A 26,608-nucleotide genomic window follows, 5' to 3' on the forward strand; every position below is an offset into this window, starting at 1 on the left:
ACAAACTGTGAGCACCGGGGCATGAAGACATGTTGTCAGGGCTGGGATCCCCAGACCTCACACGTAGTTTGTCTACAGGGAGAAATCAAGGAGAGGAGGAGGACATACCAAAGTATAAAAGCTCATATATACACAGGTGGATGATTCTTGAAAAAGATTTAAGGCACCAAATACACTCCTCTGTGGAAAAAGAAATAGTAAATGGAAACTGATCAGGAGAGGAGGCAGAAAGAGGAAAAGGAAGATGATCCTCAGACAGGAGAACTAAAGAGAACAGGCATTAAGAAAGGAAAGGGGAGGGCTAAAAGTGAAAGCAGGGAATTAGCCAGCCTGAGAAGCAGCTGGAGGACTGTCTGAGTGTGGTAACAGGTAGTCATCTTGGGATTGCGACTAATACCATGCACAGCTTATTCTATTCACTGGGAGAGGGAGTGAAGATATATGCTTTAACATATAAAGTAGAAACCTCTGGACATTTTTACTCATTAATTACCTTCCAGACAGTGGATTTCAGTACATGCCTGTAAATATCCAACAAGCTGTATTTGAAAGCTTACTTCATGTTGGTGTCTTCAACATCTGAGACATTAAAAGTTGAAAATCAATCCATCCATGGGCTATGTTGTCAGAAAACCAGAGTACAGTAGGTTGTAGGTTGACTCAAATCTCAGTTGTCTCTTGACATATGGTGTGAAATTTGACTAAATAAATAAATAGACAGTTTGTGCATCAGCAAATATACTGAAAATGAAATGTCTTTCCCTGATCTCACCGCATGTTTTTCATCTCCTGTCTCTCTCTTCTAGGCGGTGTTTGACTGTGTGGTGACGTCTCTGAAAAACGTCTTCAACATCCTGATTGTCTATAAGCTTTTTATGTTCATCTTTGCCGTCATTGCTGTACAGCTCTTCAAGGGGAAGTTTTTCTACTGCACCGACAGTTCGAAGGACACAGAGAAGGACTGCCAGTAAGACTCACTTTTTTCTGTTTCTCCCTCCTTTTTCCTCTCCTTTTATTTATCTTTCATACTTTTCTTCCTTCCTTCAGTTCTTCCATCCTTCAGTCATTTATTCCTTTTTTGATTGGTTATTTGTCTCAGGCACAATGTAAACGTTAGTTTGCAAAAACAGATACAAGCCATTCTTAAAATGAATAAACCAACACCAGTTTGATTGATATTCCCTTGAGCGCACAATACAAAAAACATGAGTATGAAAATAATATAAAAATTATCTTAGATATCTTATCAAAGCAACCCACAACTTTGAATGATATTTTGATAATGCCCAGGAGCGTACACCCCCCACCCACCCCCACCCCCAACAAATTTGGAAAATAAAACGGTTGCAAAGAAACTCTTCTCTTTTTTGGTGCAATGTCCTCCTTAATCTAAACACTGACCAACCTCTCAAATTGTGATTCTTACAATTTCTTACCTTTCTCACCTAACTTTTTTTGGTGTACCTGGTCACCTCCTTCTCCTCCAGGGGTTACTACATTGACTACGGAAAGGACAAAAAAGAGTTGAAGAGAAGAGACTGGAAGAGGCACGAGTTTCACTACGACAACGTCATCTGGGCTCTGCTCACACTCTTCACTGTGTCCACTGGAGAGGGATGGCCTCAGTGAGTGTCTGACTTGAATCGGTGCTAATTCTCATGTTGGATGAGGAAATTCATATCATTGCCCATTCTTTGAGGGCTCATTAGCCTTTTATGAGCATTATAACCTTTTAACATCTGGCTTGTTCTTTGGTAATGGTCAAATCTGACATTTGGTGAAGAAAATATAATATATGTGATTAACTTAAAGACTTCAGCATTCATTATTCACAATAAGGTTACACCAGTATTTCACTGACAGCGCTTGTGGGTTTGTACTGTTCCAGCCCTTGTTAATTGACTGCTTCTGTGGAGATTAATCAAAACAATATCCTCTTCCAAATGGCAAATTGACATTTGTTCCCCACCCCAGTGAACAACTACTTCCAAAAGGTTTCCGCCCAAACTTATAGCTGCTGTAACACATCACTTAACTTTATTTTTACCACTTTTAAAATGTTTTTCAGCTGCACAACCTTTTACTAGCATTGGCATTAGCATTACTTAGCATTGTGTCTCTCCTCTTCCAGGGTTCTACAGCACTCCGTAGATGTGACAGAGGAGGACAGAGGTCCGAGCCACGGCAACAGGATGGAGATGTCTATCTTCTACGTCATCTACTTTGTTGTCTTTCCTTTCTTCTTCGTCAACATCTTCGTGGCGCTCATTATCATCACCTTCCAGGAACAGGGGGATAAGATGATGGAGGAGTGCAGCTTGGAAAAGAATGAGGTGAGGAGAGATGGATAAAAGAACGACAACGAAACACTTTCACCGTCTCTGTCTTTTCTCTTATCTGTGGCTCTCAGATGAAGTGAAACATCAGTGTTCCTTGTTCAGGTAACACTGAGAGATGCATACATCAGTATAGGTGCAAACTTGTGATCTGTTCAGCAAGGTGGAATTTAATAGGCTCACTAGGATGATGTTGGCTGGTCTTGTCACAGTAGGGAGTGAGTATTCTGCTTTTAAAGGATGCTCTTTTCTAGAATTTTTGCTTCTGTCTAATGAGCAATTTTTGTTTAGCAATGTGGGTTTTTTTACACTTAAATTGGTCACACCTTTTTCTTCCCCATTTGTCTCCCCTTCTCTGTCTCTATACTTTTTATTCTTTGTAAATTGACAAATGCTCCTGTAGGAAGTATCCATTTATTCCTTCAGAGTTTAAAGCAAACGTAAAAGAAGTAAAAACAAAGAACCCTGTCATTAAAACAAGGTGGATAGTTAGACTGCATGCATTTGCCGTTTCATTCTTCTTCTTTTTCGCTTTCTCCTGTTCTTTGTATTTCAGAGGGCGTGCATAGACTTTGCCATCAGTGCCAAGCCCCTGACTCGTTACATGCCCCAGAATCGGCACACGTTCCAGTACCGTCTGTGGCATTTTGTGGTGTCACCCTCTTTTGAGTACACCGTCCTGGCCATGATCGCACTCAACACCATTGTACTGATGATGAAGGTGAAGAAAATGAAGAGAGAAAAGACAAAAACAGCACAACAGTTCATTTTAGTACAATGCGATTGAGAGGACAACTGGTGTGACAGGTTCTACCATTACCTACATCTGTCTTGACATGCTTTTTTCCACATAACCTTGTTTGCTGATAGGAAAAGCAAACCTTGTGTTGCTTCTCAGCAACCTATTCTGTCATGAATTTGTGACTGTTAACACTTTGGTTTTAAAATAAACAAAGATGTGTCACTCCTAGCTAGAAACATGGATGTGTAGAAATGGATGTTACTGTTTTAGGAGAACCACCCCTCTCTCACCACTATTTATTTCCTGAACTGGCCATTTCATGGGATGTGCTGGTTGCTCAGACAGACAGACAGTCAGACGCGGGGTGACTCAGCCTGTATTAAATATTGATCTATAATGTCCAGGGGCTGCTATTTAGCATGACCTCATTAACTGTGGCTGCCGCCCCCAGAGGAACGACTCCTTTTATAGTGCGACAGATGAGAGGTGCAGAGACTGAGGGACTATTTATGGGTCTGGAGGAATCTTCCATCAACCTGTAGATCTGCAGGGTGCATGGCTGAAGTTCACACTGATTTAAGACTGGTATCATGAGATTATGCATGACGGAAAGAATATTCCACTTTTTTATCCTACACGTACCGCAAATTAAGCATTTTAACCCCTGCCCCCTTTCTATTTTCAGTATTACTCTGCCCCGCCAGCATATGAGATCGTACTGAAGCACCTGAACACAGCTTTCACTGTTCTCTTTTCCGTTGAGTGTGTCCTCAAGATCATGGCCTTCGGCTTTCTGGTGAGAGAAAAGAGCAACACACAGCCTGAATGTGAATTCAAGATCCCCTTTTGAAATTACTCAAAGCATATTTCCTGTTGTTACAGAACTACTTTCGAGACACATGGAACATTTTTGACTTTATCACTGTTTTGGGCAGCATCACAGAGATCGTGGTAGACTTGCAGGTAATAAGAAAAACATGATTAAGCACCAACAGGCACTGAAAGAGAGTGTACCTTTGTGACTCACAAAGGTACACTCTCTTCCCCTTTGTGAGGGGAAAAAAAAGTTGTACACAGGAATGAATTCACAAAAAGTATTTTTGTGCATTTATTCCGACAAGCTGACATCCCTCAGCACCACCAGTAAATAACAGTTTCCCTCCCCTCTCCTGTGTCCTTATGCCAGTCTGTTGATACATTCAACATGAGTTTCTTGAAGCTGTTCCGAGCAGCTCGTCTGATCAAACTGCTGAGACAAGGTTACACCATCCGAATTCTTCTGTGGACCTTTGTCCAGTCCTTCAAGGCTTTGCCCTATGTCTGCCTGCTCATCGCCATGCTCTTCTTCATCTACGCCATCATTGGAATGCAGGTTAGGAAGACAGACATAGTCTCTGTGGAGATGATGTTTAATATGCTACTTTACCACATTTGTTGTTTTATGGTAAGTCCTTACCAGTGGCAGTGTTTATGTCATGTCCTACCTGTATATCTGTGTGAATCAGGTGTTTGGGAACATTAAGCTGAATGACAAGACTCACATTACCCAGCACAACAACTTCAAGACCTTCTCTGGTGCTCTGATGCTGTTATTCAGGTAGGATACCTTGAGATCTTTAGTCCAGTTCTTTGGGTATAGCTTTGGACTTTATGTATTCAGATCAACAAAGACACAATCGCGGGAACTATTCCACAATCCAAACGATCCAAACACTGAAACTTAATTAACACTGCATCAGTGATCCAAACTACACATGATTTGCCACATTTGGGTCGCTAAATAACACATTTCCTTAATGTAGTCTGAATAATGTTGCTAGGTTACAGTAGTAAGGCTGTGCTTTCTAGGTACCCAAGGGGCTACTCAGTGTCAAGAGGTGATAGATGCTGCAGTGTACCACTTGCCTCCTTAGCAAATAGCTTTGCAGACTCTTTGAGAGTTTTACAGAGCGGAGTGGGTCAAATAATGAAATGACTATCTAGATCTAGGTGTTGAGTGTTGATATTGTGCTTATTTCTCCATTTTAAATTCCAAGTTCGTTCTCATGAACTGAGAAGAAATCTGTTCATGTAAATGTAATAGAAGTCATATCCCTTTGGCTCTGGCCTTCAGAAATCCATAAAATTACACATGGCTGAAGAACTTGCTATATGCATCAAGCTTGTAATTAAAATAAAAAGTATAAAACATTTACATGTTTTTACAAAGGTTAGCACGATTGCATACATACAATGTATCTAAATGTATACATTAGACTCCACAACTATAGCTTTGACATTTGGAGCATCTAAAAGCTGTCTTGTGGTGCGAGTCTTGATGCTTTGATTGCACCTTCCAGATGGCAGATGTAACTGTGAATAAAGTGTGAGTTGTACTGCTCGAGTCCTAACCAACCCCCTCCTCCCCCTGGTCTTGTGTAATGTGTGTGTGTGTGTGTGTGTCCAGGAGTGCCACAGGGGAATCTTGGCAGGAGATTATGTTGTCGTGTCTGGGGGGACAGAAGTGTGAGCAGGACCCCTCTCTTTCCCCGGCACCGACGTCTGACCAGGAGGGTGGCTGTGGCTCCGACTTTGCCTATTTCTACTTTGTCTCATTCATCTTTTTCAGCTCTTTCCTGGTACGAAAGGGAAAACTGGAGTTTGATATATTCCTCTTTATAACAACGATACCTGTTTTAATATTTTTATCCTGGTGTAAGAAACTCTCTCAAGGGCATAAACTTGACATGTCATATTTTGCTAATTCACTGTCTCATGTTATCTAGCACCCTCTGCCCTCATAAAAATAAATGTCATGGCTTCTCCTTCTTTGGCTGCTTGTCTTTTGTCTAGATGCTGAACCTATTTGTGGCTGTGATCATGGATAACTTTGAGTATCTGACGAGAGACTCGTCCATCTTGGGTCCACACCACCTGGATGAGTTTGTCCGGATCTGGGGGGAGTATGACCGTGCCGCCTGGTCAGTGTCTCTCTGTCTTTATGCCACACCTACATTTTATCAGCAGTGCAGCTGTGCACATCCAAATGCTACAGTTTTCATGTTCAATGTTAAATGATTTATTCTACTGTCATGCTGTGAAATAGAAACAGACAGACAGAGATCAACTCCATGATACACAAGAGGTGCTCTTCTTAATCCACATCTACTTCAGTTGACACTGTTTCTAATGTAAAAAGCAAGTTTGGGGTGTCTTTCAGGCCTGTTTAACAGCATCTGAACTAGCTACAACAGAGATAAATGACGACAGCTTGTGAAAATCATTCCCAAATAACTTCACCAGCCTACAGAAAATTATTAATTATTATTAATATGTGTTCATTTAAAAAATTAAAAACTGCTCTTTTGAGGACAAGAGGACAGAACCTCCATTTAGGCCTCATTCACCCTTCTTGTGGACTACAAGGCTGTAATGACACACAACTAAAGACATGTATGTTCTTTCCAGTGGTAGGATCCACTATAAGGAGATGTACAAAGTTGTACGCACTATCTCACCTCCCCTGGGCTTTGGAAAGAACTGTCCGCACAGGGTGGCATGCAAGGTTTGGTTCCCCCATGTCAACAACAACCCCCCCACCCCACCCTACCTCAGCCTCTTTTCTGTGGGATCCTTCCTGACTTCCTTCTATCCCTCCTTTCCCTCCCTTCACTGGCTGTCACCACCCTGCTTGACCTTTAGGGGTGTGTTACTCAGGCCAGAGAATGACGATACTCCACTCTCAGGGTACTAAGGCACAGGACATCCCTCATCCCTCAAGTGTAATTTAAATTTTATCAAAGCACTTTTTATCAAAAAAATGCTTAAATCTTGCTTTTGATGCAGTTGTGGAGCAATTTGGGGGAAGCCTGTCTCTTTCTACCTTTTGGATCTGGTTTAAAGATGTTTTTAGTACTCTCTTGCATAGAATGATACACAATGTAAGTATTAGATATTTGTACCAGATCAAGTGAGGCTGTCATTCCTTTGCTCATCCTGTCCCAGGTTGTTTCCTTTCCCAGATTTCTATGCACTGATGGCAGCATAGAAAGAATACAATCTGTTTTATTTATCCTACTTTACTCTTTCCTCCTGCGTGATGCCTTGGAATAATCCTTTCTTTTGTATCTCCTCCATTCCTGTTCCTCTCTTTTACCCTCCGCCCCCTCTTGTGCTCTTTTCCTCCTCCATCCCTCGGGAACACACTCTCAAATCCTCCACCATTGTTCAATTTCTCCTCCACCTCCAACATCATCACTCTCCCTTCCTTCTCCTCTCCTTCTCCCTCCTTTCCCCCCTTTCCCATCCCCATCTTCATGGCTACCTGGCACTCCCAGTGGTCGTATCCATTACACTGACATGTATGAGATGTTGACCAACATGTCGCCACCTCTAGGCCTGGGCAAGAAATGCCCCTCCAAGGTGGCATATAAGGTAGACTAAACACTAGAGACGAACAGGCACTGCCTTCATTTTTTAATCAACGAGGACAAGCACTGTAAAAGCTCATTTTATGTGTCATACATTGGAAGAGCAAGGCATTTTTTTCTGTTGAATATATGATGCAGTGTTGCTTGATGAAGTTGATTGATTAGCGCTACAGTAATGATTTGCCTGCTTTGCTTTGCATCTTGGCAGACAAAATAAGACATCATTATCTGTTTGCTGTTATCTGATGAAAGAGGCTTGGTGGAGTTTATTTTTCTAAGCCAGTTAGAGAACATTAATCAAAAAGTTGTCAAACATCTACATGCTAAATGTTGTCGGTAGTAGAAATCTGCTGTCAGATGTTCTCATGTCTTTCATACTTACTTTTCTGTTTCCTACATATGCCTGTCTGCATGTGCCTCCTGTCACAGCCCCATGTTACATTTGTGTGTAATATGTAATGTACTCTAAGTGTTGTTTGTGTGTGTGTGTGTGTGAGTTTGTGAGCCTGCAAGCACGCTCCATCACAGATGAACACTATTTTCTGCAGTGTTTTATCTAAAGTCAAATAAGCAGCACATACTATTTAGACCTCCATTTGCAGAAGGACAGGAGAGGGCAAGTGAAATTAATAATTAATTGAGTCTTTTGTTTGTATTTATTTTGTGACCTCAGGTTGTTTTTTTTTTATTGTTTTTAGATTACAAAATAGTTGTTTCCTGATCCCAGAAAAAATAGTCCTTCTTATAACTTCTCAATCTTGATCACTAAGTAATTACTGCATCTTGTGTCTCAAAACAAGATATGGTAAATACTTACCTGGTTGTCCCCTCCATCCTTCTGTATCATTGTAGTCTACTTCATTTCATTTAAATAAGACAAACTATGAAATTGTGATTGAAGTAGAAACTTGCAGTTTATTTTGTACTGGTGCCCAGAAACGTCATAGAACGCCTTGAAATTATAATTTAATTATCTAATCATCTTTTTAAGAGATTTATGGGTGAGTAGGCAAGCTAATTTAAAATGTTCCAGCTGGGCGTATTTCTTCTGATCTGAATTTATCTGAACTGAATGCAAATGTTGTTTATAATAGAGTAACACGATGGCATTCCTGGCTATGTCCAAAATGTCAAATCTAAACTATTCATTCATTCATTCATTCATTCATGTGATTTGTTGTTTGTTGGCGTGCTGGGCTGTGACTGACTATGACTGACTACTATATCTCTGCTGACATCAGAGACTAGTCCTGATGAACATGCCTGTGGACGAGGACATGTCCGTTCACTTCACCTCCACCCTCATGGCCCTCATCCGCACTGCCCTGGATGTCAAGATAGCCAGAGGTTAGATCGAATGTCAAAACCTTACATACACACACATTTACTGTGATGTAAAACTTGTTTAATTTATTAACTATAATATTTGGGGCTTGTTTTTATCTCCAGGAGGGGAGGATCGAAATCAGATGGACCTGGACCTGCAGAAGGAGATTAGTGTCATCTGGCCCCATCTCTCCCAGAAGACATTAGACCTGCTGGTTCCCATTCACAAAGGTGACATTTGCAATCCGCCAGTACACTAATTTATATATCAAAGCAAATACAGATATCAGTTTTTGCTATCATAGTAGTAGTAGTAAATGGTATTTCATTTGATAATTTACTTTTTATTTTCAGCCAGTGACATGACCATTGGCAAGATCTATGCCGCCATGATGATCATGGACTACTACAAGCAGAGCAAGGCCAAGAAGCTCCGACAGCAACTGGAAGAGCAGGTACCTTTTTTCATCATCATTCGTTTTATCTTCTCATAGTTGTTTAATTTTTTTTAGGTGTATTGTGACAAATGTTTGAGCAGCCATTGGTGTTCGTTATTTTTATTGTATGAATCTGTTTTCATTATTTTGCAATTTCAATTTAGCAAAGTTTATTTGTATTATTCTTTTTTAAGTAAAGGTTCTCAAATCAGAAGGAAAAATGACCCCTGTGTGTGTTATGCTTATCACTAGATTATTATTAATCATGCATTAATTGTTGGTTGAGGTTGATCTATTTTGATTATTATTATTATTATGGATTAATCTACTGATAATTCTCTTCATTAATCAATAAAAAAATTCTGAAAACAATGAGAAATGTTGTCACAATTGCCCAGAGCCCAAAGTGACCTCTTCATAAGGCTTAACATAAACATTATATTTTTAAACTCTCTCACATGTTTTGAGTGTAAAAGTAAAGTGACCCGAACCTAAAGCTGTAAAATAAATGTAGGGAAGATTATTGAATATTACGCTTGATCCATGCACTACTGCAGCTGGGGGCTCTCCACAGCGCCATGCAACTTTCTAAATTCTTCCCTCTCACAGAGAAAAGAAAGGTCAGCAGCTGTTGATAATAATAATAATTATCATCAACAAACATGCCTGATACTTTCACAGTCAGCCCCAGGCCTATATGCTTGCATCTATTAAAGATTCAGCAGTAAGAATCGCAGCCTGAGGTACAAATACCTCTAATTTGTACTTAAGTTTAGTTACTGGACACCACTGATTAACAAACTGAAGAGACAGCATTATCATCCAAAATTTGATGTGAGCTGTATTACCAACTGGCCATCTACAATCATTTTATTGATTCTTTCAGTGACATTTTGCTGGAAATGTGCATGTTGTAATTATAGGAAGTCTTCAAGGCCTGTTTTAATTTCCCATCTCCACCTGTGTGTTTGTCTCCCCATAGAAACATGCTCCTATGTTCCAGCGTATGGACGCCTCCTCTCTGCCTCAAGAAATCCTATGCAATGCCAAATCCCTTTCATTCCTCCGGCATAGTGCCGGATCTGCTCTGTAAATATTCAACTTAATTTATTGATATTAGTTTTTGGTTATTTATGCTGGTTGGAATATTTAAAAAAAAAAATTCTGTAGTCTCGAATCTGACCACTGACTTTTCAGTTCAATTACTTCATCGTCATCAAGAATGATAAACAAATGTATATGTGGGTATGTAATGCGGTTGGCCTTTCTGTGTCTGCGTGTGCACCATTAGCACCAGAGGAGGTTTTGTGGCCCTCAGCCCCATCTCTCCACAAGAGATATTCCTGCAGCCGCTGTCTCGCTCCAGGGAGGAGAAAGAGGATGAGGACGACGACTACCGTTCACCCTACCATCCATACCACCACCCACATCACCACCACCATCATTTACACACACTGGTAACCAACTACATGTACTGTAGATATCTCCACATTTAACCTGCATTATTACAGTCACGTGAATTTGGTCAACCAAAAGTTCATTATTGGCAATAGCCACCTATTTTTCTACTGGACTGTTCTATTATTAACTATTCTAGTTTTACTACTACAAAAGAATAATACAATAATTCAAGAACTACATGCAACATCTGTACTGGGACAAATTGTTTATACATTAGCTTTGTTGTTAAACCGTTATCAGATTATCGAGGATCAGTCTCAGTAAAATGTCCTCAGTTTGATTCTTGCGATTTGGAAGGAAATAAAACATAAACATAGATAAAACCATTGCTTTTTGTTCTGTGGTATTTGTGTAGGTACCAGACGTTGTGGAGTATAACCGAGTGATACAGCAGGCCAGGCAGGACCCAACAGTTATTAAATCACCTCAGCGGACAGCATCTATCAGAGCGTCCTCCATGCCCAGACTGGCTGTTGATCCACAGGTAATGAAGATTAATCACCTTTATTCAAACCTATATTCGGTCCTTATAAATAAATAAAAATAAATAAAAAATAAACCATGTGTTAGAAAGTGCTTTAAAAACCAATAAACAATTAAAATTCACATGAGGTACATTAAGTATTCTTGTATTTGCCTACCTGCAATGGATTGAAACTATTTTTCTACACATGTTAAAACAGAGTTTGCTCAGCACATAATGTCTAACTATAACTACAGTATATAATCTTGAATTTATTTATGTGTTTGGTTATGAGAGAGTGTGTGTGTTTTTGCTGACTAGGTGTCATTCATGGTTACTAAAGTGATTCTTCCTCTGGTTGTTCGATGTGTCTGTAGCCCGGGATGTCAGCAGACAGTAAGCTGATGAAGCGCTCCTTCTCCACCATTGGAGACCAGTGTGTGAATGGCCTCTGGCAGGAACAACACTCTCTGGAGAGAATCAGTCCTGACGGCACATACATGCCTCGTCAAAGGAGCTACAGAGGTCAAATAATATATGTCGCATTACTGAAACACCTTCTTTAGTCTGATTCATATTCTTTAGTGTTTTATTCTGAAAATGTCAGTTTACCGTATCTGCTGCCACCCTGGAGGTGTTGTGCATGAATTTGGCTGCCTTTGAATCACAGTTGGCATTAACATCCAAATCAACACATTTTAGCTGTAAAAACAGGAAGAATTGAGTGAAAAGTCCTCATTATATACATACATTAACTTTATATTATATATTTATATATTTATGTTGAAATAACAACCAAAATGAAACAGCATGATTAACTGAAATTTGATTTTTTTTCTCCTAAAATACCTATTTGCACTGGTTGTTGACAGTTGGTTATGGAAATTACATTTATATTTATAACTGAAATCTACACCTCTTAGGTCCTAGAATCAACCACAGAGAAACAAGCACTCACGAGAGAGGGCGATCTAAGGAACGGCGCCACCTTCTGTCTCCTGATGTATCCCGCTGCAACTCTGAGGAGCGCAGCCGGGATCCATCATGTGAAAGGGGACAGTCCCGTTCGCCTAGCGAAGGACGCACACACACCTCACAGAGACAGGTAGGAGTACAACAAGGTAAATTACACACTAAAGCACCAGTGTCACCTTTGGTGACCCAAAGTTGTGCTGGTTTGTATCGTACAATGGAACAAGGGACCAGAAAACCAGCAGTAGTCAGTCTGTCCCGCAGGAGGATAACAGCTGAAACTGTGGCAGAAAACAGTCTCTTCTTCACTGTTGTGCTTGTGTTATTTGTAGGTGAACACATCAGGCAGCCCTGCCCATTCAGCCTCAGAGTCCAGTACTCCTCGTAATCGGCGGCAGCTACCACAGACACCCTCTCGCCCACGGCCATACATCTCCTACTCCCCTCTGGTCTGCCAAGCCCACACCTCTCCCACACCAGCAAGCTCCTCTGAGGGACAGACCCAGCCTCAGGCCGGCCCTGGTGGTTCCAAGGAGACCTCGTGGAGGGCTGACAAGGAGGGAGGACCCTTGACTGCAAGTGAGGGGTCATCCGGAGGTCAGGTTTCAGGACTGAGCCACCCTTCCCCTCACCGCTACATCTCAGAGCCCTACCTCCCATTCCATGAGGACTTAAGCGGTGGAGAGGCAGGGGAGGGGCAGGACACCCTTACTTTTGAAACTGCCATTGCAACCAGCCTGGGACGGGCCAATGCCATAAGCTCCGCCCCTCAGCTCAGACACTCCTGGCAGGTTCCCAACGGGCATTTCCGGAAGCACTTGGGCCAGGCGAGTCCGGCTGGGGCTAGCGAGCTTCCAAGTGACACAGACGAGGATGACCGCTGCTAAAAGCCAGAGATGACGAGGATGCACAGAGTGATTGGGCACATTTGAGAAGGTCCACTTGGCACCACAAGGCTTTAGCTCCTATGTGGCTCTGAGAACTTGTATTCTCAGTACCAGTAGTGTAACAGGCAGGACTGATCTTCACTGCTATTTATCTGGATACTGATAAGCAGCAGTGCTGTCTGTTAGCAATGTGTTCTTGTGAGTGTGTTTGTTGTAGCTGGAGGAAGACTACATGTATGGACATGGGTGTGTTTATATGTGTGGATGTGGGTGTGTGTGTGTGTGTGTGTGTGTGCGCGCGCTCTCAATAGAGAAATTTGCCAAATTAAGTGAACAGCAGAGACCGGCTTAACTATAAGCAGATCACTGCAGGCAAACCCAAGTGTTGCCAAGCCTTCCCACACAAGTTAGTGTTTTGATTGTTATTTGAACAAAATATGGGGAGACATCAATCCAAGGTGTCCAAACCTCTGTGTGTTTTGTGTAGGTGAACATAGAGGTAGCATGTAAAAATGTAATACGATGAATGTATTTTAGCTTTTGGTTCTTATGTTGAGGTAATTTGAGAGGGTTGCTGTTAGTCTTTACTGTGCATGGGTGTAAGAGTAGCAATGAAACGGGTTGATTCAGCCGGATTTTGCCAGTTCATAACTGACAACCAGCCATTCCACACAGTTCCTGTTTACAACAAGAGTATCCACATGGTTCATGGGCATTATCCAGTCACCAATCAATGAATAGCCAATACAGGAAATCAAGTTCCAGACCTAAAGCGTCTAGTGATGGTTGAGTCATTTTTCTGTCTTTATGTAAAAACATTGACAGTGCACATTCAACTGGAGCAGCACAGTGCAGGTTTATTTTGGCTGTGTGGTGTGAAAAAGATGCTGAAAAATATGTGAACAGATTACAAAAGAAGAGATGTTTTGTATCAGGATACTGGTCCATTGAATTTGTAATATATTAAATTCTGAAATCTTCTGGAAACGTGTTCATCGAGGGTTCCAAACGAAGACTTAGGAAGATCAGAAGGACTAGAAGTGTCTCTTCACCCTACAGGTCAGTCAGCATGATATCAATGGACCAGTGGAGATTTCACACAGACACTGTTGTCTGCATCTGCTCTGCTCATGGACAACCATCTGTAGGACAGACAGCCTGCATGAAGGAAAATGGATGTCGATATCCACTGTCGATGTTGTGTCAGAAAGGTGACTAAAGCCATTTTCTTCATTTTCTTCTGGTACATATAGCCAGGGACGTGTCTTCTTCAGGATGTGTTGCCTTCTTTCACGTGGTGAAACAAAAAATATGACAAATTAATGTCCTTTTTACATGTGATGCAACATGAATGCTTTTCCAAAAGAGGAATCACAGAAACAGTATTGTTTGTCTGTATGTTAACTGCCACATTGTTTCTATCACACTAAAGCCTATGTTTTGGTCAGTAGAAACAAGCACTACGGTATTTTCTGTGCTCCAGAGTTATAGTAATTTTCCACATGCATGATCATGGTGACAATGACAAATGTGAAAGGGATGTGTCTTAGAGCTGCCTGATTGTTCTAATTTTAATGTATCCATAATATTAAATGGGAGTTAAAACCACTTTACCAACAGAGTAATTATAAAACAGCAGGCAGAGAAATGTTCATGCATTCCTTGTCGCTATCTCTGAACACTCCGCAACTTTCGACCATTTGTTGTTCCCCCTTACTAAGATGTATATTTATATCATGTGCTGTTGTGTTAATGTAATATGTTGAGTTTGACATGTTTCTGAAATGTGAACACAGGACATATCTGGTTTGAGGATTCACAGGCCAGAAGAGGCCACACTTATCTGTTGGAGTCCCAAACAGAAAGTCCTGGGCTGAAAAATATGTATTTTAGCAGAGAAACTTCCTTTGAAGTGTGTCGACGGCAAGGCTCAATTTATACAGTACACAGGTTAGGTTAAGGTTTCAGCCTGTAGTTTGTAGGACCGTGTTTATCATACGTGCAGTGCAGCCTAGGACTTAACCTTGATGTCCCTCTCTGTACAGAACAGCCTAATCTGTGCCTGGGGAAACTCACCCAAAGAGTTCCCCATCAAGCCTGGATTTCATAGATAGAGAAGCTTTCTGTTAAATATGTAGAATAAACTGTACAAACTAAATCCATGTTTAATTTGTTGCACTGTTTATATTTTATTTGAATCATGATGCCTGTCTAAGACTTTAACAAAAGAAGTGTTTACATATCTGTTCAAAGGACCATTAAAGAGAGATCACTTGTCTTTTCTGTACTGGCTGATATTACTTTTAAATAATTAAGAATTGAACATATATAAAGTTCATGGTCAGCGCCTTAAAGGTCCTATATCAGAATCAGAATCAGAATCAGAATCCGCTTTATTGCCAGGTATGTGTACACATACGAGGAATTCAACTCAGGATTATACATTGCTCACGATGTGCTTACTTGTACAAAAATACCATAATACAATAATAAAATAATAAGAAAATAAAATCAGACATACAGTATAGACAACACTAACATACACACTATGAACAAAAAAATATAGACATATTGACAAACAGTGCAGTGATCAGAGTGCAAAGGATGCAAGAGTAAACTATTATTCTCATTATGTACATGTTGAAGGTGGATATGATATACAGGTACACATACGCATACATGCATACATGTACACATGTACACAGTGTGATGGAACATAGTGCAAAGGATGCTGGAAAAAATAAATAAGAGCTATGACCTGAGGTAGGTGTATTGGTATACAGTATATACAATGACATAGTATGAACAGCACTGAAATAGAGAATGGTGAATAAATAAATAATAAGTGGAAACCAGTAAACAGGTGACTGATTAGAGACAGAGTTACTGGGTTATTGCACAGGAATTGTTCCTGACACCGTGAGTCAGAAATAAGCTGTTCATCAGAGTGATGGCTTGTGGGAAGAAACTGCTTCTGTGTCTGTTGGTTTTGGCGTACAGTGCTCTGTAGCGCCTACCAGAGGGGAGAAGCTGGAACAGATTGTGTCTGGGGTGAGATGGATCTGTAGTGATGTTTCCTGCCCGTTTCCTGACTCTGGAAACGTATAGGTCCTGAATGGATGGCAGGTTTGCACCGATGATTTTTTCTGCAGTCCTGACTGTCCGTTGTAGTCTGTCCCTGTTCTTTTTGGTGGCCGATCCAAATCAGACAGTGATGGAGGTGCAGAGAACAGACTGGATGATGGCTGTGTAGAACTGGATCAGCAGCTCCTTAGGCAGGTTGAGCTTCTTGAGCTGACGCAGGAAGTACACCCTCTGCTGGGCCTTCTTGATGATCGTGTCAGTGTTGGGCTCCCACTTCAGGTCCTGGGATATAGTGGATCCCAGAAACCTGAAGGATTCCACAGCAGACACAGGGCTGTTGAGTATGGTGATGGGGGGCAGAATGGGGGGCTCCTCCTGAAGTCCACAATCATCTCCACAGTTTTGAGCGTGTTAAGCTCAAGGTTGTTCTGGCCGCACCAGAGAGCCAGCTGATCAACCTCCCCTCTGTAGGCCGTCTCATCACCGTCCCGGATGAGGCCGATGACCGTTGTGTCGTCAGCGAACTTCAGGAGTTTGACAGATGGGTCTCCTGAGGTGCAGTCGTTGGTGTAGAGGGAGAAGAGCAGGGGGGGAGAGCACACACCCCTGGGGGGCACCAGTGCTAATAGTTTCCCAGCCTCACCTGCTGACTCCTGTCAGTCAGGAAGTCTGTGATCCACTGACAGGTGGAGGCTGGCACAGTGAGCTGGGTGAGTTTGGTGCTGAGGATGTCCGGGATGATGGTGTTGAACGCCGAGCTGAAGTCCACGAACAGGATCCTTGCATATGTTCCCGGAGTGTCGAGGTGTTGCAGGATGTGATGCTAATTATATTAAGCTAATTGTCAGGTTCATACTTTTGTAGGTTTCTATTATAAAATGTTTTTGTAATGTTCAAAAAACACATTATTTTTCTTATACTGTCCATTTCTTCAGCACCTCTATTCACTCTATCTTAGCTACTGTCTCATGAAGGCCCCCCTCCCTAAAAGCCCACTTTCTTCCGATTGGCAAACTTCTGGAAGCCTGCCGAGGGACAGGATCTAGCTGGCACAGCGCTGAATCGTGTGGAGTTAGGTCTGGCTATGCTCCTATTTTATGGAGAAAAAATACCCCTCTGATATCATTTTGGTGATTTCCTGATGGACAGGTAGCTTTACTTGTTGTTAGCAGTTACTTTTGCAGCTAGCTAGTTAGCTCAGTTAGTCATGCAGCTACCCATCCTGTGATAGCTGATTCTGCCCAGTGCTCCTGGGGTGCAGCTACACTTATCAGTAGCTAGTGGTTACCGTTGTGTTAGCAAACAGTAAAGCTATCTGTCCATCACGAAACTCTGTAAATCGCAGAGAGTTGAGGCAAAGCAGCTACAGGACATCAGAGGGAAAACCAGAAAATATTTTCTTTTATAACTTTAAAAGCACTTTCTGCGAGACATACTGAACTACCTCCAGCTCAAGCTCAGTGTTGAAAAACCCAAAATGAGAGGATGTCTTTAGACACACCGGGGACACACATTTATGTTGAAAAGACATGAAAAAGTGCATTTTGCATAGTATGTGACCTTTAAACTCCTAGGCCACCAGGATCGGAATACTGTATGCTTAGCAATAGCAATGTCTAAAGTTGTTGAAATGTGTTATCTTGTATGCTATATGCTTATGCTAAATGACATCCTAAGCGGCATAATGGCCTTTAGAAAGTCAATACCAACATGTGTACTCCAATTTAATACACAAACATTAAAAAAACAAAAGACAAAATATTTTAAACCCTGTCAAGAAACCATTAGTCCAATGGCTCCCCCGGAAAGTGTGTTTTTACGTGTTTTTGTGAGTGTTTCACATATATTCTAGTTTGTTGTTGAGAGATCAGAACAGTTCATCAGTGTGTTTGTGAGAAGACATGCCAGGTAGACCCAGCCCTCAGGCAGCTGAGATGTTCTTCCAGCGTCAGTTATTTTTCTGCCCTCTACTGAGGGCATGATGCCGAGCTCATCTCTGATCTCAGTTCGCTGAGTTCCAGCCTATTTGCTTATGGTGAAACCTGACACTGTCTCAGGAAGTGAGCACACCCCAGCTCCATCCTAAAGCAAATGATTATGGGTGGGCTAGAAGACATGTGACACATGCAGGCATGAAAGGTAAGCAACCTTAAGAAGAGGTACATTTCTGATGCTTGTGTGTGGCGAAAAAAAAATGTTGCTCAGATTTAATTTATTTTTATTTTGATGTGAATTCAGTTTTTCTACAGCAGTCTAAAAGCAGTAATATACAGGGGAACATTGAGCAACTCTGATGAGAAACTGTGCCTCTTTGTTAGTATGTTATTATTATCACCACATAAGAACAAGTTGTGTCTTGTTACTGAGACCATAACTCATCCGCTTCAGTCAAAAATGTAAAATTTCCAGTATTCTGCTGAGTGAATGACAGGTCAGAAATTGCATCTGGCTGTTAATGTCAATGTTATGTTTACTTATTAACCACATGCCACTTCTGGTCAAAAATCAATTACAACATGATCAGTCAGTAGCATCAGGTTGATATGAGTGCTGCATTTGTTTTGATTACTGCAGAAAGTAATAAATTTGTCACCTTCATTTACAACTTTGTAATTCCAAGTCAATAAGTCCATGTAGAAAAACATTTAATCCTATTGTGGTTTGTCCATATGAGGTGTTAAACATCCTTCCCCATTCTCCACAGACAGTTGCAATAAGTTGCAAAAGCCCAAAGTCAAAGTGAAAACAGTCTGTCCAGAGGTGTCTAGTCTAGCTGTCTAACAGACCTCAGCTTCTCTAAGGCCCCATCCACACTACTCCGTTTTAGTTTACAAACGGAGAATTGAAATGAATACGATCTCTGTCCACACCAGCGTTCTAGCTGCGTTTTGGAGTTGATCTCCGTCTACATTAAAACGACTGAAAACGCACATCTATTGGCTATTCAGGTACACTGGGCATGCGCGTGCCGGTGTAAACATGAAGCAGATTGTCTCTTCCTGGTTACAGAAGATTTGGTGAAAGAAAAAATAAATACAGACGAAGAAGTTATTTTTTTGCATGCACCAATAAGGAGTTACTGAATTTAACACAGGAGTGTGGCGGCGGAAAACAGACTGGGGAGTCGTTGCAAAGTAAATACGGCGACATGCACAGTACATGTGTAAGCAGATAAGTGGTATTTGCACGGTATATAATATTTTAATATAAATACCATGTCAAAAACCCGGTCAAGACCCAATCAGAGAGCCGAGCGTGAGCGGCTGCGTCATCGTTTCTGAAGTCCTCTGTTTTGGCCCGTCTTCACTAAAACGGCCTCCGGAGTTTTGAAACGCAGAACAGGGTCGGCAGCGTTTCAAAACCTCCGATTTAGGTCTTAGTTTTTGCCGTCTGGACGGGAGGTGCAAACGTAGCAAAAGGTCTCCGTTTTAATTCGAAAACGCAGTAGTGTGGATGGGGCCTAAAGCTTACTGGCTTGTTTAAGGAAGAACACAGATCATACATGATCTGATAAGATTTTATGTTCATCTGCTCATTCTATTTTTAATGTATATTTAATAAAGTTAGCCTATTTACTAATAATTAACTTGTATTTGTCACTCAACAAAATTATGCCAGTTAGTTTCATTTTATAATAATAATAATAATAAGTCTTGTGTTTCCAGAAGTGGATCTATTGCAGCTCTTGGACATGCAATCAGCCACTAATTACAATGGCTCAACAACAGAAGAGGATGGCCGAGGATGTCCAGCATATCAAGTTGGACAAAATGCCACAATGTTCCTACCAGCAGCTACAGTATTCAGCTCTCTGTTGAGTCACGTCCGCAACACAACCAGACCTCTCAACAGGAAGCTGTGTCATCTAAGGCCCACTCAGCCACTCCACATCACACAAAACCCAAACTAGTCTAAGTTTCTACCAACATCTATATCTACTAAAGACAATGTCAGTATCGTTATTCATAGTACAGTGTCCATCAGTTAAGGAACTAAGTGGCTTCAGACAAGAAAATACTTACTGGGCAGGATATCATTTTTTGTAATATTTGTGTAATATGTTGTAAGATTTCCAATTCATGTCACAGCGGATGTAGGGTTGAGCAGGTTGGAGGACCCAAAACACAGGACACAGATGAGGTTCAGTTCAGAAACGTTTATTTAAACACAAAGCGAGCTCACTTACTACAGAGTGGCTGAGTCCATAATCCAAAATAAGGTGATCCACTAGAAACTCCAAAATCCACAAAACGCAGGGAAACAGGATGACACAACAATACAGAGCAAGGCAGGCACACACTACAACACACTGCAATGACCAGACATCGACTGAACAGAAACTGCAAACATTTAACACCAGGGACTGATGAGCAGGCGGAGAGGAATCAGGAATCAGAAGTGAGAGGAATCAGGACTAACGAGACAGGCAGAGAGACAAGCAGGCAGGCAGATTACTAGGGGAACAGACAGAACACATGTTACAAAATACCAGACAAGAATCTAACTTCAGACAATAACAGAGACCAACTATAACACAGGGATCATAACAGACAAAACCTAAACGAGAACACTAGAACACAGAATACAGAGCAGACTAAACTAAACTAATGCAGACAAAGAATTATAAGTAAATACTAAGACATGAACTAAGGCACAGGACTAGGAACAAAGACATGGACCAAAACACAGACTAAATAACAGATACTGAACTGACCAAACAATAAACTCAGAGAACTAAACTCAACAGAACAGATGACAGCACTATAATGCAGATGCAAAACCAACCTTAATATCAAAAACCAAAACCCAAAAACAGAGAAACAAGAATCAAAATACAGCACACAGAGAACTCAGGACAGGATCGTGACCATTTAAACACTAACTCTGCAATGTTTGTACTGTAAATCAAACTAAATGTGGTTTTCTTTAACCCACTACACATTTATTGACAAAAAAAGAAAAGACAACACAAATTAGCATAAACAATGAACTAAGTAGTGACAAGTCAAACAAATTGCTGCATCATGTACTACAAAAGATGATTTTTCATTTTCATGGACAAGGTCACACATGACTGCAGCGAACTTGTTTATCTAGGATAGTTTTTCTTTCCGTGATGTGTAGGTTGAAAGGATTTAGCGCAGGGCTTTGATGTTAAACTTGACCTTGACTGTTTACACACACAGTGTACTAATGCCGTCTGAATCTGTCAGCTTTGTGATAAAGTTTACATTCAAATGTGAAGTGTCTCTCTGTGAGGAAAGTCTTTAGACTCTCTTTGACACACCATGGGTTTAAAATCTATACTGTCTACTCGTCTCACAACTGTCCTTGTCCATTGAATGATTAAGTTAAAATGTCCCTGTGAGCACATGTGTGAGTGTGTGTGGGAGAGTGTGGATGTGTACATTTACTAGTGAATGTGCTAACATTTACATGACAGTTTTCCAGATGAGCTGAGTGTGGTGATACATCTTCGTCTGGGTCAACGGCGGTCAGAGGAGATGACGCTATTGGCTGTTTTTGGGCAGGACGGGGATGAGCTTTTTCAACTCACGGTCATCGGTGCCTGGGAATAACACTATGAGTGAGAACACTCCACAGACAAACACGTAATGATCCACAAACAAACATCCACTACTGAATGTGTTATAGGAAAAATCTGTATCTATGTATGGTTTTAGTAAGTGTATTCAGTTGTCTTCAGCTTTATCAACTCCTGTTGAACAGTAGGATTTATAAAAGGTGTGGCATGTTTTCCAAAAAGATACCAAAGACTTTAATGATGTGATGAGTGAACCAAATGTCCAAGTGAGGAGTGCCAAACTCATAATCTTTGCAGATCACAAAACATAAGCACTAAAACTGGTTTAGTTCCCAAACAAAGTTGAATTTTGCTTTAACTGATGTTGAACTCACTGTTTTGATTTATTTCTATGAGAAAATATAACTACTAAAAACCTAAGTTGAATGTTACACCCTCCACTGAAAATCCAGCAAAAGTTGTGAGGACCAAGTCTGTGTTTTTCACAGCACTTTGTTTCCCATCAAAGCTCATCTTTTGATACTACCACTGTGGGAAGCAAATGTTCTAATTTGACAAATAATAGCTTTTAAGAGCAACTTAACACCTCCTGGTGTGACCTTCACTGGTTTAACTTCTCACCTTCCAACAGTGATGTATAAGTACTGTACACGAAACACCAATAACTTAATGACAACTGAAAGGGGGCGTGAATGACACTGATTATCTCCTTATCATGGCACCTTTCAGTGGGTGGGGTAGGTTAGACAGCAAGTGATTCTAGTGTATCCTCATAGTTGATGTGTTAGAAGCAGGAAAATGGCAAGTGTAACGATTTGAGCGTCTCAACAAGGGCCAAATTGTGATGGCTAGACATCTGGGTCAGAGCATCTTGAAAATCGTCTGCAGTGGTCAGTACCTATCTAAGGTGGTCCAAGGAAGGAAAAGAGGTGAACTGGCGACAGGGTCATGGACGGCCAAGGCTGGACTGTTATCTACAGGAGAGCACCCCCTGGCATCGGGGCCTGGGACTGCAGATCAATACTTTAGACCTGTCGTTGTTGGGAGGAGTTTTGCATCCTCGCCACACACCCTTTACCGTAAGCCCCAACCTCAACTGACACAACACTGCTCAGGCAGTAGCCCCTTGCTCTTCTGATCTTCATGTCACATTCCTCACCTGGGCCACAGTCCTCCCCTCCTGACCCTGGACAAAAAGGACAGAGGAGGGAGGGCTCAATGTGAAGTTCAATGGCAAATTATGCATAATACATTAATCAGTTGATATGAATTAAGTGCAAATGCTACTTCTAATAGAGGTTTGATCTATTAAAATCTCTATGAACAATATAATAATGTCTTCTGTGCATTTATGAAACCTTTGTGTGAAAAGAGGAAAGTGTCTATATGTCCTACATTAACCCTTGAGCTGGCAGAAGTATTTCGTGTGACTGATGAAGTTGGAGTAGGAATAAGACAAGGAGGAGATAAAAGGAGGCTGATGAGATGAGCTTCTCAGGACAGGAAGCTTATCCCTCAACACAGGCCTGCATCAGTGACAGCTGTTTTCTATAAAGTGTGACCTTCACTATCAGTCTGCCCTGATCTAACAGTCTAAACAACCAGGGAAACAAAGAACTTACATTTACTCTACAGCAGCAGGCCCAGTAGACAACACACCTAATTGTCTGTTGCTGTTCACACTCTGAGTCACTTGCTAGCTTGCTGAGTATTAAACTGTAGACACAGCATTGTCACAGGAAGCAGAAGGGTGTGTTTTTGTGCTGTGTGTATATATAAGATTTTGGGTGTCTGGCTTGGTCTGTTGATTTCATCATCTCTCTGGGCTGTAAATGTGTGGTCAGTCAGGCCAGAGATGAGCTCAGTCCTCCTGGAAGGGGTGTGTGTTTTTAAAGTGCAGCCCCTGGAGGAGTAAGGCAGCTGCAGTCAGAGGAGTGCAGAAGTTACCTTTATCAGAAGCCATGCAGGGTGCTGTGGTGGTGCTACTGCTACTGAGCTGCGTAAGTCTGACTATCTGTATCATTGGTCTCCCTTACAATTTCTGAAACTTTCTGACAACTTCTGGTAAAACTTAGAAACTGTCTGTTAAGATTTTTAATGTTTATATAACTTATGAACATAGAGGGCTCTGAAAAACACGTTATTTATTCAGAGCATTTGATTACTTCAAGATGATTTGGAAGTATTATCTTTTGATTTAGATTTAGACATCATCATTATAACCATATGATTTTCTTATCTTCAGCTTGCTTTTCTCTTGCTTTTAATGGGGGTTTAACAGGGTTTCCATATATTTAATGTAATCACTATAGGCTGTGCACCAGTTTCGTTGCGTGTGTGTTTTTTTATATGGTATATCACCAGTAGCTCAAATATTTGTGGTTTCGGGTTTGTGGGTTTCTTACATGTGCATGTGAGAGGATGAGAGGCAGGGGAAGGTTTTCACATCAACGAGTAAATCTCATAAAATCCTGTGTAGAAAATGTCACCCCCTTTGTCACCATGAGAAAATTTGAGCGTTGCGTTAAAAAGGTAGACCTATAGAAAGAAGGATTTAACCTCAGAAAATGGGTTGGGTTTGGTCTTCACATTAGTCAACGAGGATGCTGTGAGGCTCAACAGTGAAATAAACATCACTTAAAGGAGTGATGCGTGTATTTACAAAACAGTGGATAAACTAATCTAGCTTACTCAGTGCTACATATTGACTGCTGATGGCTGTGGTACGACAACACAGTACCTTTAATATCTGCAGCTGCCCTTATATATTTTCACAATTTAGTTACTAGTAAAACTATTTAGTTAACTAGTCATATTTAGCAGATTCTAGTCAATGAGTCCATTTAAAAAAAAAAAAAAAAAAAATCAAGTTACCTACACGATCAAGTCAGAATTCCCTCCATTTCTAATTTTTTCTCCACTAAAGAAATGGCAGTAGTGTGTGATCCATAGTGCAGGTTTGGAATTAAACTCTTTAAACTGATCACCTTCTGTGTCATGTGTGTCTGTGTGTTTGTGGTGTGTGTTTAGGGGCCCGTCCAGCAGATGATCTTTGTCTTAGGAGATCCTGAAGTGGCAGAGCAGCACTGTCGAGATCACAGCAGCACCTGCTCAGCTCAGACAGACACACAGGTACTGCAGTTAACAGACTCTTGTCTAAACTGTAGGGATTTACACACAAGGTTTACATCATCTTTTTTGTTGGTCTGTTGTATTATAAACTTTACAGCCAGGCAAAGCTTTTTATGAGGCACAACAGACAATAAATAAAGACCATTTTAATTAGGAATGGATTTGTTGTTGTTATTGCTGTTATGCTCATCCAAAAAATCTGTTATTGTTTGTTGCTTTTTATGTGTAATATTTCATCTCTAAACCTACTGTATTCCACTTTAAAGGCTCGGCACACCCACAACAGTATTTTCAAGTGGCTGATGAGGCCTCTGGAACACGTTGGTGGAGCTATGCTAGGAATTATGTGAGCTCACCAAACTCTATGCAACAGAGCTAACAGGCAGTTCAGGAGTTTAGCTTAGTTTTTACATACCCACACAGTCTAATTAGATCTGATGGGGCACCTGATAGGCCTGTATTGGTGAACTGAGGGTGTGTAGGGCCTTTAATAATTTTGCAGTTCTAAAAAGTAATTCAGCTCTGCCTGAGAGAGTAGCTGTACTTTTTATTGACTGATGACATGTTAGTGTGAACGCATGGTGTTTCGTAATATTTATCCACAGTGCTCTGCTGGTTAAAGCATCTGTGGTAGCACCATTCCTGTCTGTCTGCGGAAGCCACACGGGGAGTGTTCATCCCAGAGGAGTTTAACGTCATAAAAATTTTATTTGTTTTGGATACTAACTTTATGTTATACCTGTGTCACATCCCGCCAGAAGCATTTTTCTATCGGAGTGTTTACATTTCTATACAGACTATTTACATTTCTATACAGACTATTTTCATACCACCAAAGAGAGCGCAATACTTAACTGTAATTTCTGTAATATCATTTTTGTATGCAGTTTGTTTGAATTGTATCCTTTGGTGTTAATTATTGTTATTACTTAACAGCTGTTTATTAATTTACTTTATGCCCTAGACTTCAGTAGACTCATTCTTGCTTTAGATCTATTTAATAATGGGACAATGGCAATAACAAAACAGTATAAAATGTACTGATAAATCTTGACGTAATTTCTTGCTCTCAGGTCTCTGTTATTCTCAATAAAGAATAAAGAGACTTAAAAGGGAGTTCTGCACACACAGTGCATGTTGGGGACACCGGGTAATCTCTTTATGTCTCCTTATGTAAACCTTTTTCAGGAGGTTGGAGCCATATACGAGGTGACCATTCACCCTGGGATCAGAGTATCATTCAGACCAGAAAGTTCCCCCCAAGACACAACTCTACAGGCTGGTCCCACTGACCTGACACCAAGACTGGATCCAGTGAGCAGCACTTCGCCTCTGAAGTCACATCCTGGTCCAGAGGATGTAGACACCAAATCTGTGGTGACAACCCGGGTTCACACAGATACTCAGACTGTAGGCTCAACCGACAGAGAAAAGGATAAACAAACAACTGTGAGTAAGGGAGTAAATCAAGGTGAACCACATCCTCTTTCTCTGACTGGAAATGAGCAGCTTTCTAATTTGCACCCTGACATAGTAGGGACTATGAAAGAACCATGGAGCACACAAGGAAGTATCATAAGCAAAACTCTTTCTGTCCACACACTCACAACAGCTCAGTACCTAAGACAAGTTTATCAGCCATTTGTTGCAGCTAAAGAGGCCTCCAGAACAAGTGATGTGTCTGTCTTGGAAAACTTTGAGACGGCCCTTTCAAGCCCCAGCTTTCGACCTGAGAACCCCACAGCTCAAGGTGTCTCATCAGGAAGGGAAAAAAATGCAAGCACAGAGAGATCTTTCTCTAATGGGCCACAGGA

At 41.1% G+C, this 26,608-nt stretch overlaps 2 protein-coding genes across 2 annotated transcripts in view; both read left to right on the top strand.

The window, feature by feature from the left end:
- LOC123970683 (voltage-dependent R-type calcium channel subunit alpha-1E) overlaps positions 1-15,266 on the top strand; it is a 91,411-nt gene extending 76,145 nt beyond the window's left edge. The window contains exons 28-47 of the mRNA XM_046048891.1: positions 807-967; positions 1,488-1,625; positions 2,132-2,333; positions 2,893-3,057; positions 3,764-3,874; positions 3,961-4,041; positions 4,265-4,450; positions 4,584-4,675; positions 5,525-5,696; positions 5,911-6,038; positions 6,526-6,622; positions 8,729-8,834; positions 8,937-9,044; positions 9,168-9,268; positions 10,233-10,339; positions 10,542-10,707; positions 11,067-11,195; positions 11,552-11,699; positions 12,098-12,279; positions 12,479-15,266. Coding sequence (XP_045904847.1) covers positions 807-967; positions 1,488-1,625; positions 2,132-2,333; positions 2,893-3,057; positions 3,764-3,874; positions 3,961-4,041; positions 4,265-4,450; positions 4,584-4,675; positions 5,525-5,696; positions 5,911-6,038; positions 6,526-6,622; positions 8,729-8,834; positions 8,937-9,044; positions 9,168-9,268; positions 10,233-10,339; positions 10,542-10,707; positions 11,067-11,195; positions 11,552-11,699; positions 12,098-12,279; positions 12,479-13,033 — 3,135 coding nt within the window. The 3' untranslated portion in view covers positions 13,034-15,266. The remainder of the gene's footprint in view (positions 1-806; positions 968-1,487; positions 1,626-2,131; positions 2,334-2,892; positions 3,058-3,763; positions 3,875-3,960; positions 4,042-4,264; positions 4,451-4,583; positions 4,676-5,524; positions 5,697-5,910; positions 6,039-6,525; positions 6,623-8,728; positions 8,835-8,936; positions 9,045-9,167; positions 9,269-10,232; positions 10,340-10,541; positions 10,708-11,066; positions 11,196-11,551; positions 11,700-12,097; positions 12,280-12,478) is intronic.
- The window catches only part of faf1 (Fas (TNFRSF6) associated factor 1), a 1,021,784-nt gene that overhangs the window by 746,073 nt on the left and 249,103 nt on the right, over positions 1-26,608 (top strand). The window lies entirely within an intron of this gene.

Source organism: Micropterus dolomieu, linkage group LG05 (genome assembly GCF_021292245.1).
Source record: "Micropterus dolomieu isolate WLL.071019.BEF.003 ecotype Adirondacks linkage group LG05, ASM2129224v1, whole genome shotgun sequence".
NCBI lineage: Eukaryota > Metazoa > Chordata > Actinopteri > Centrarchiformes > Centrarchidae > Micropterus > Micropterus dolomieu.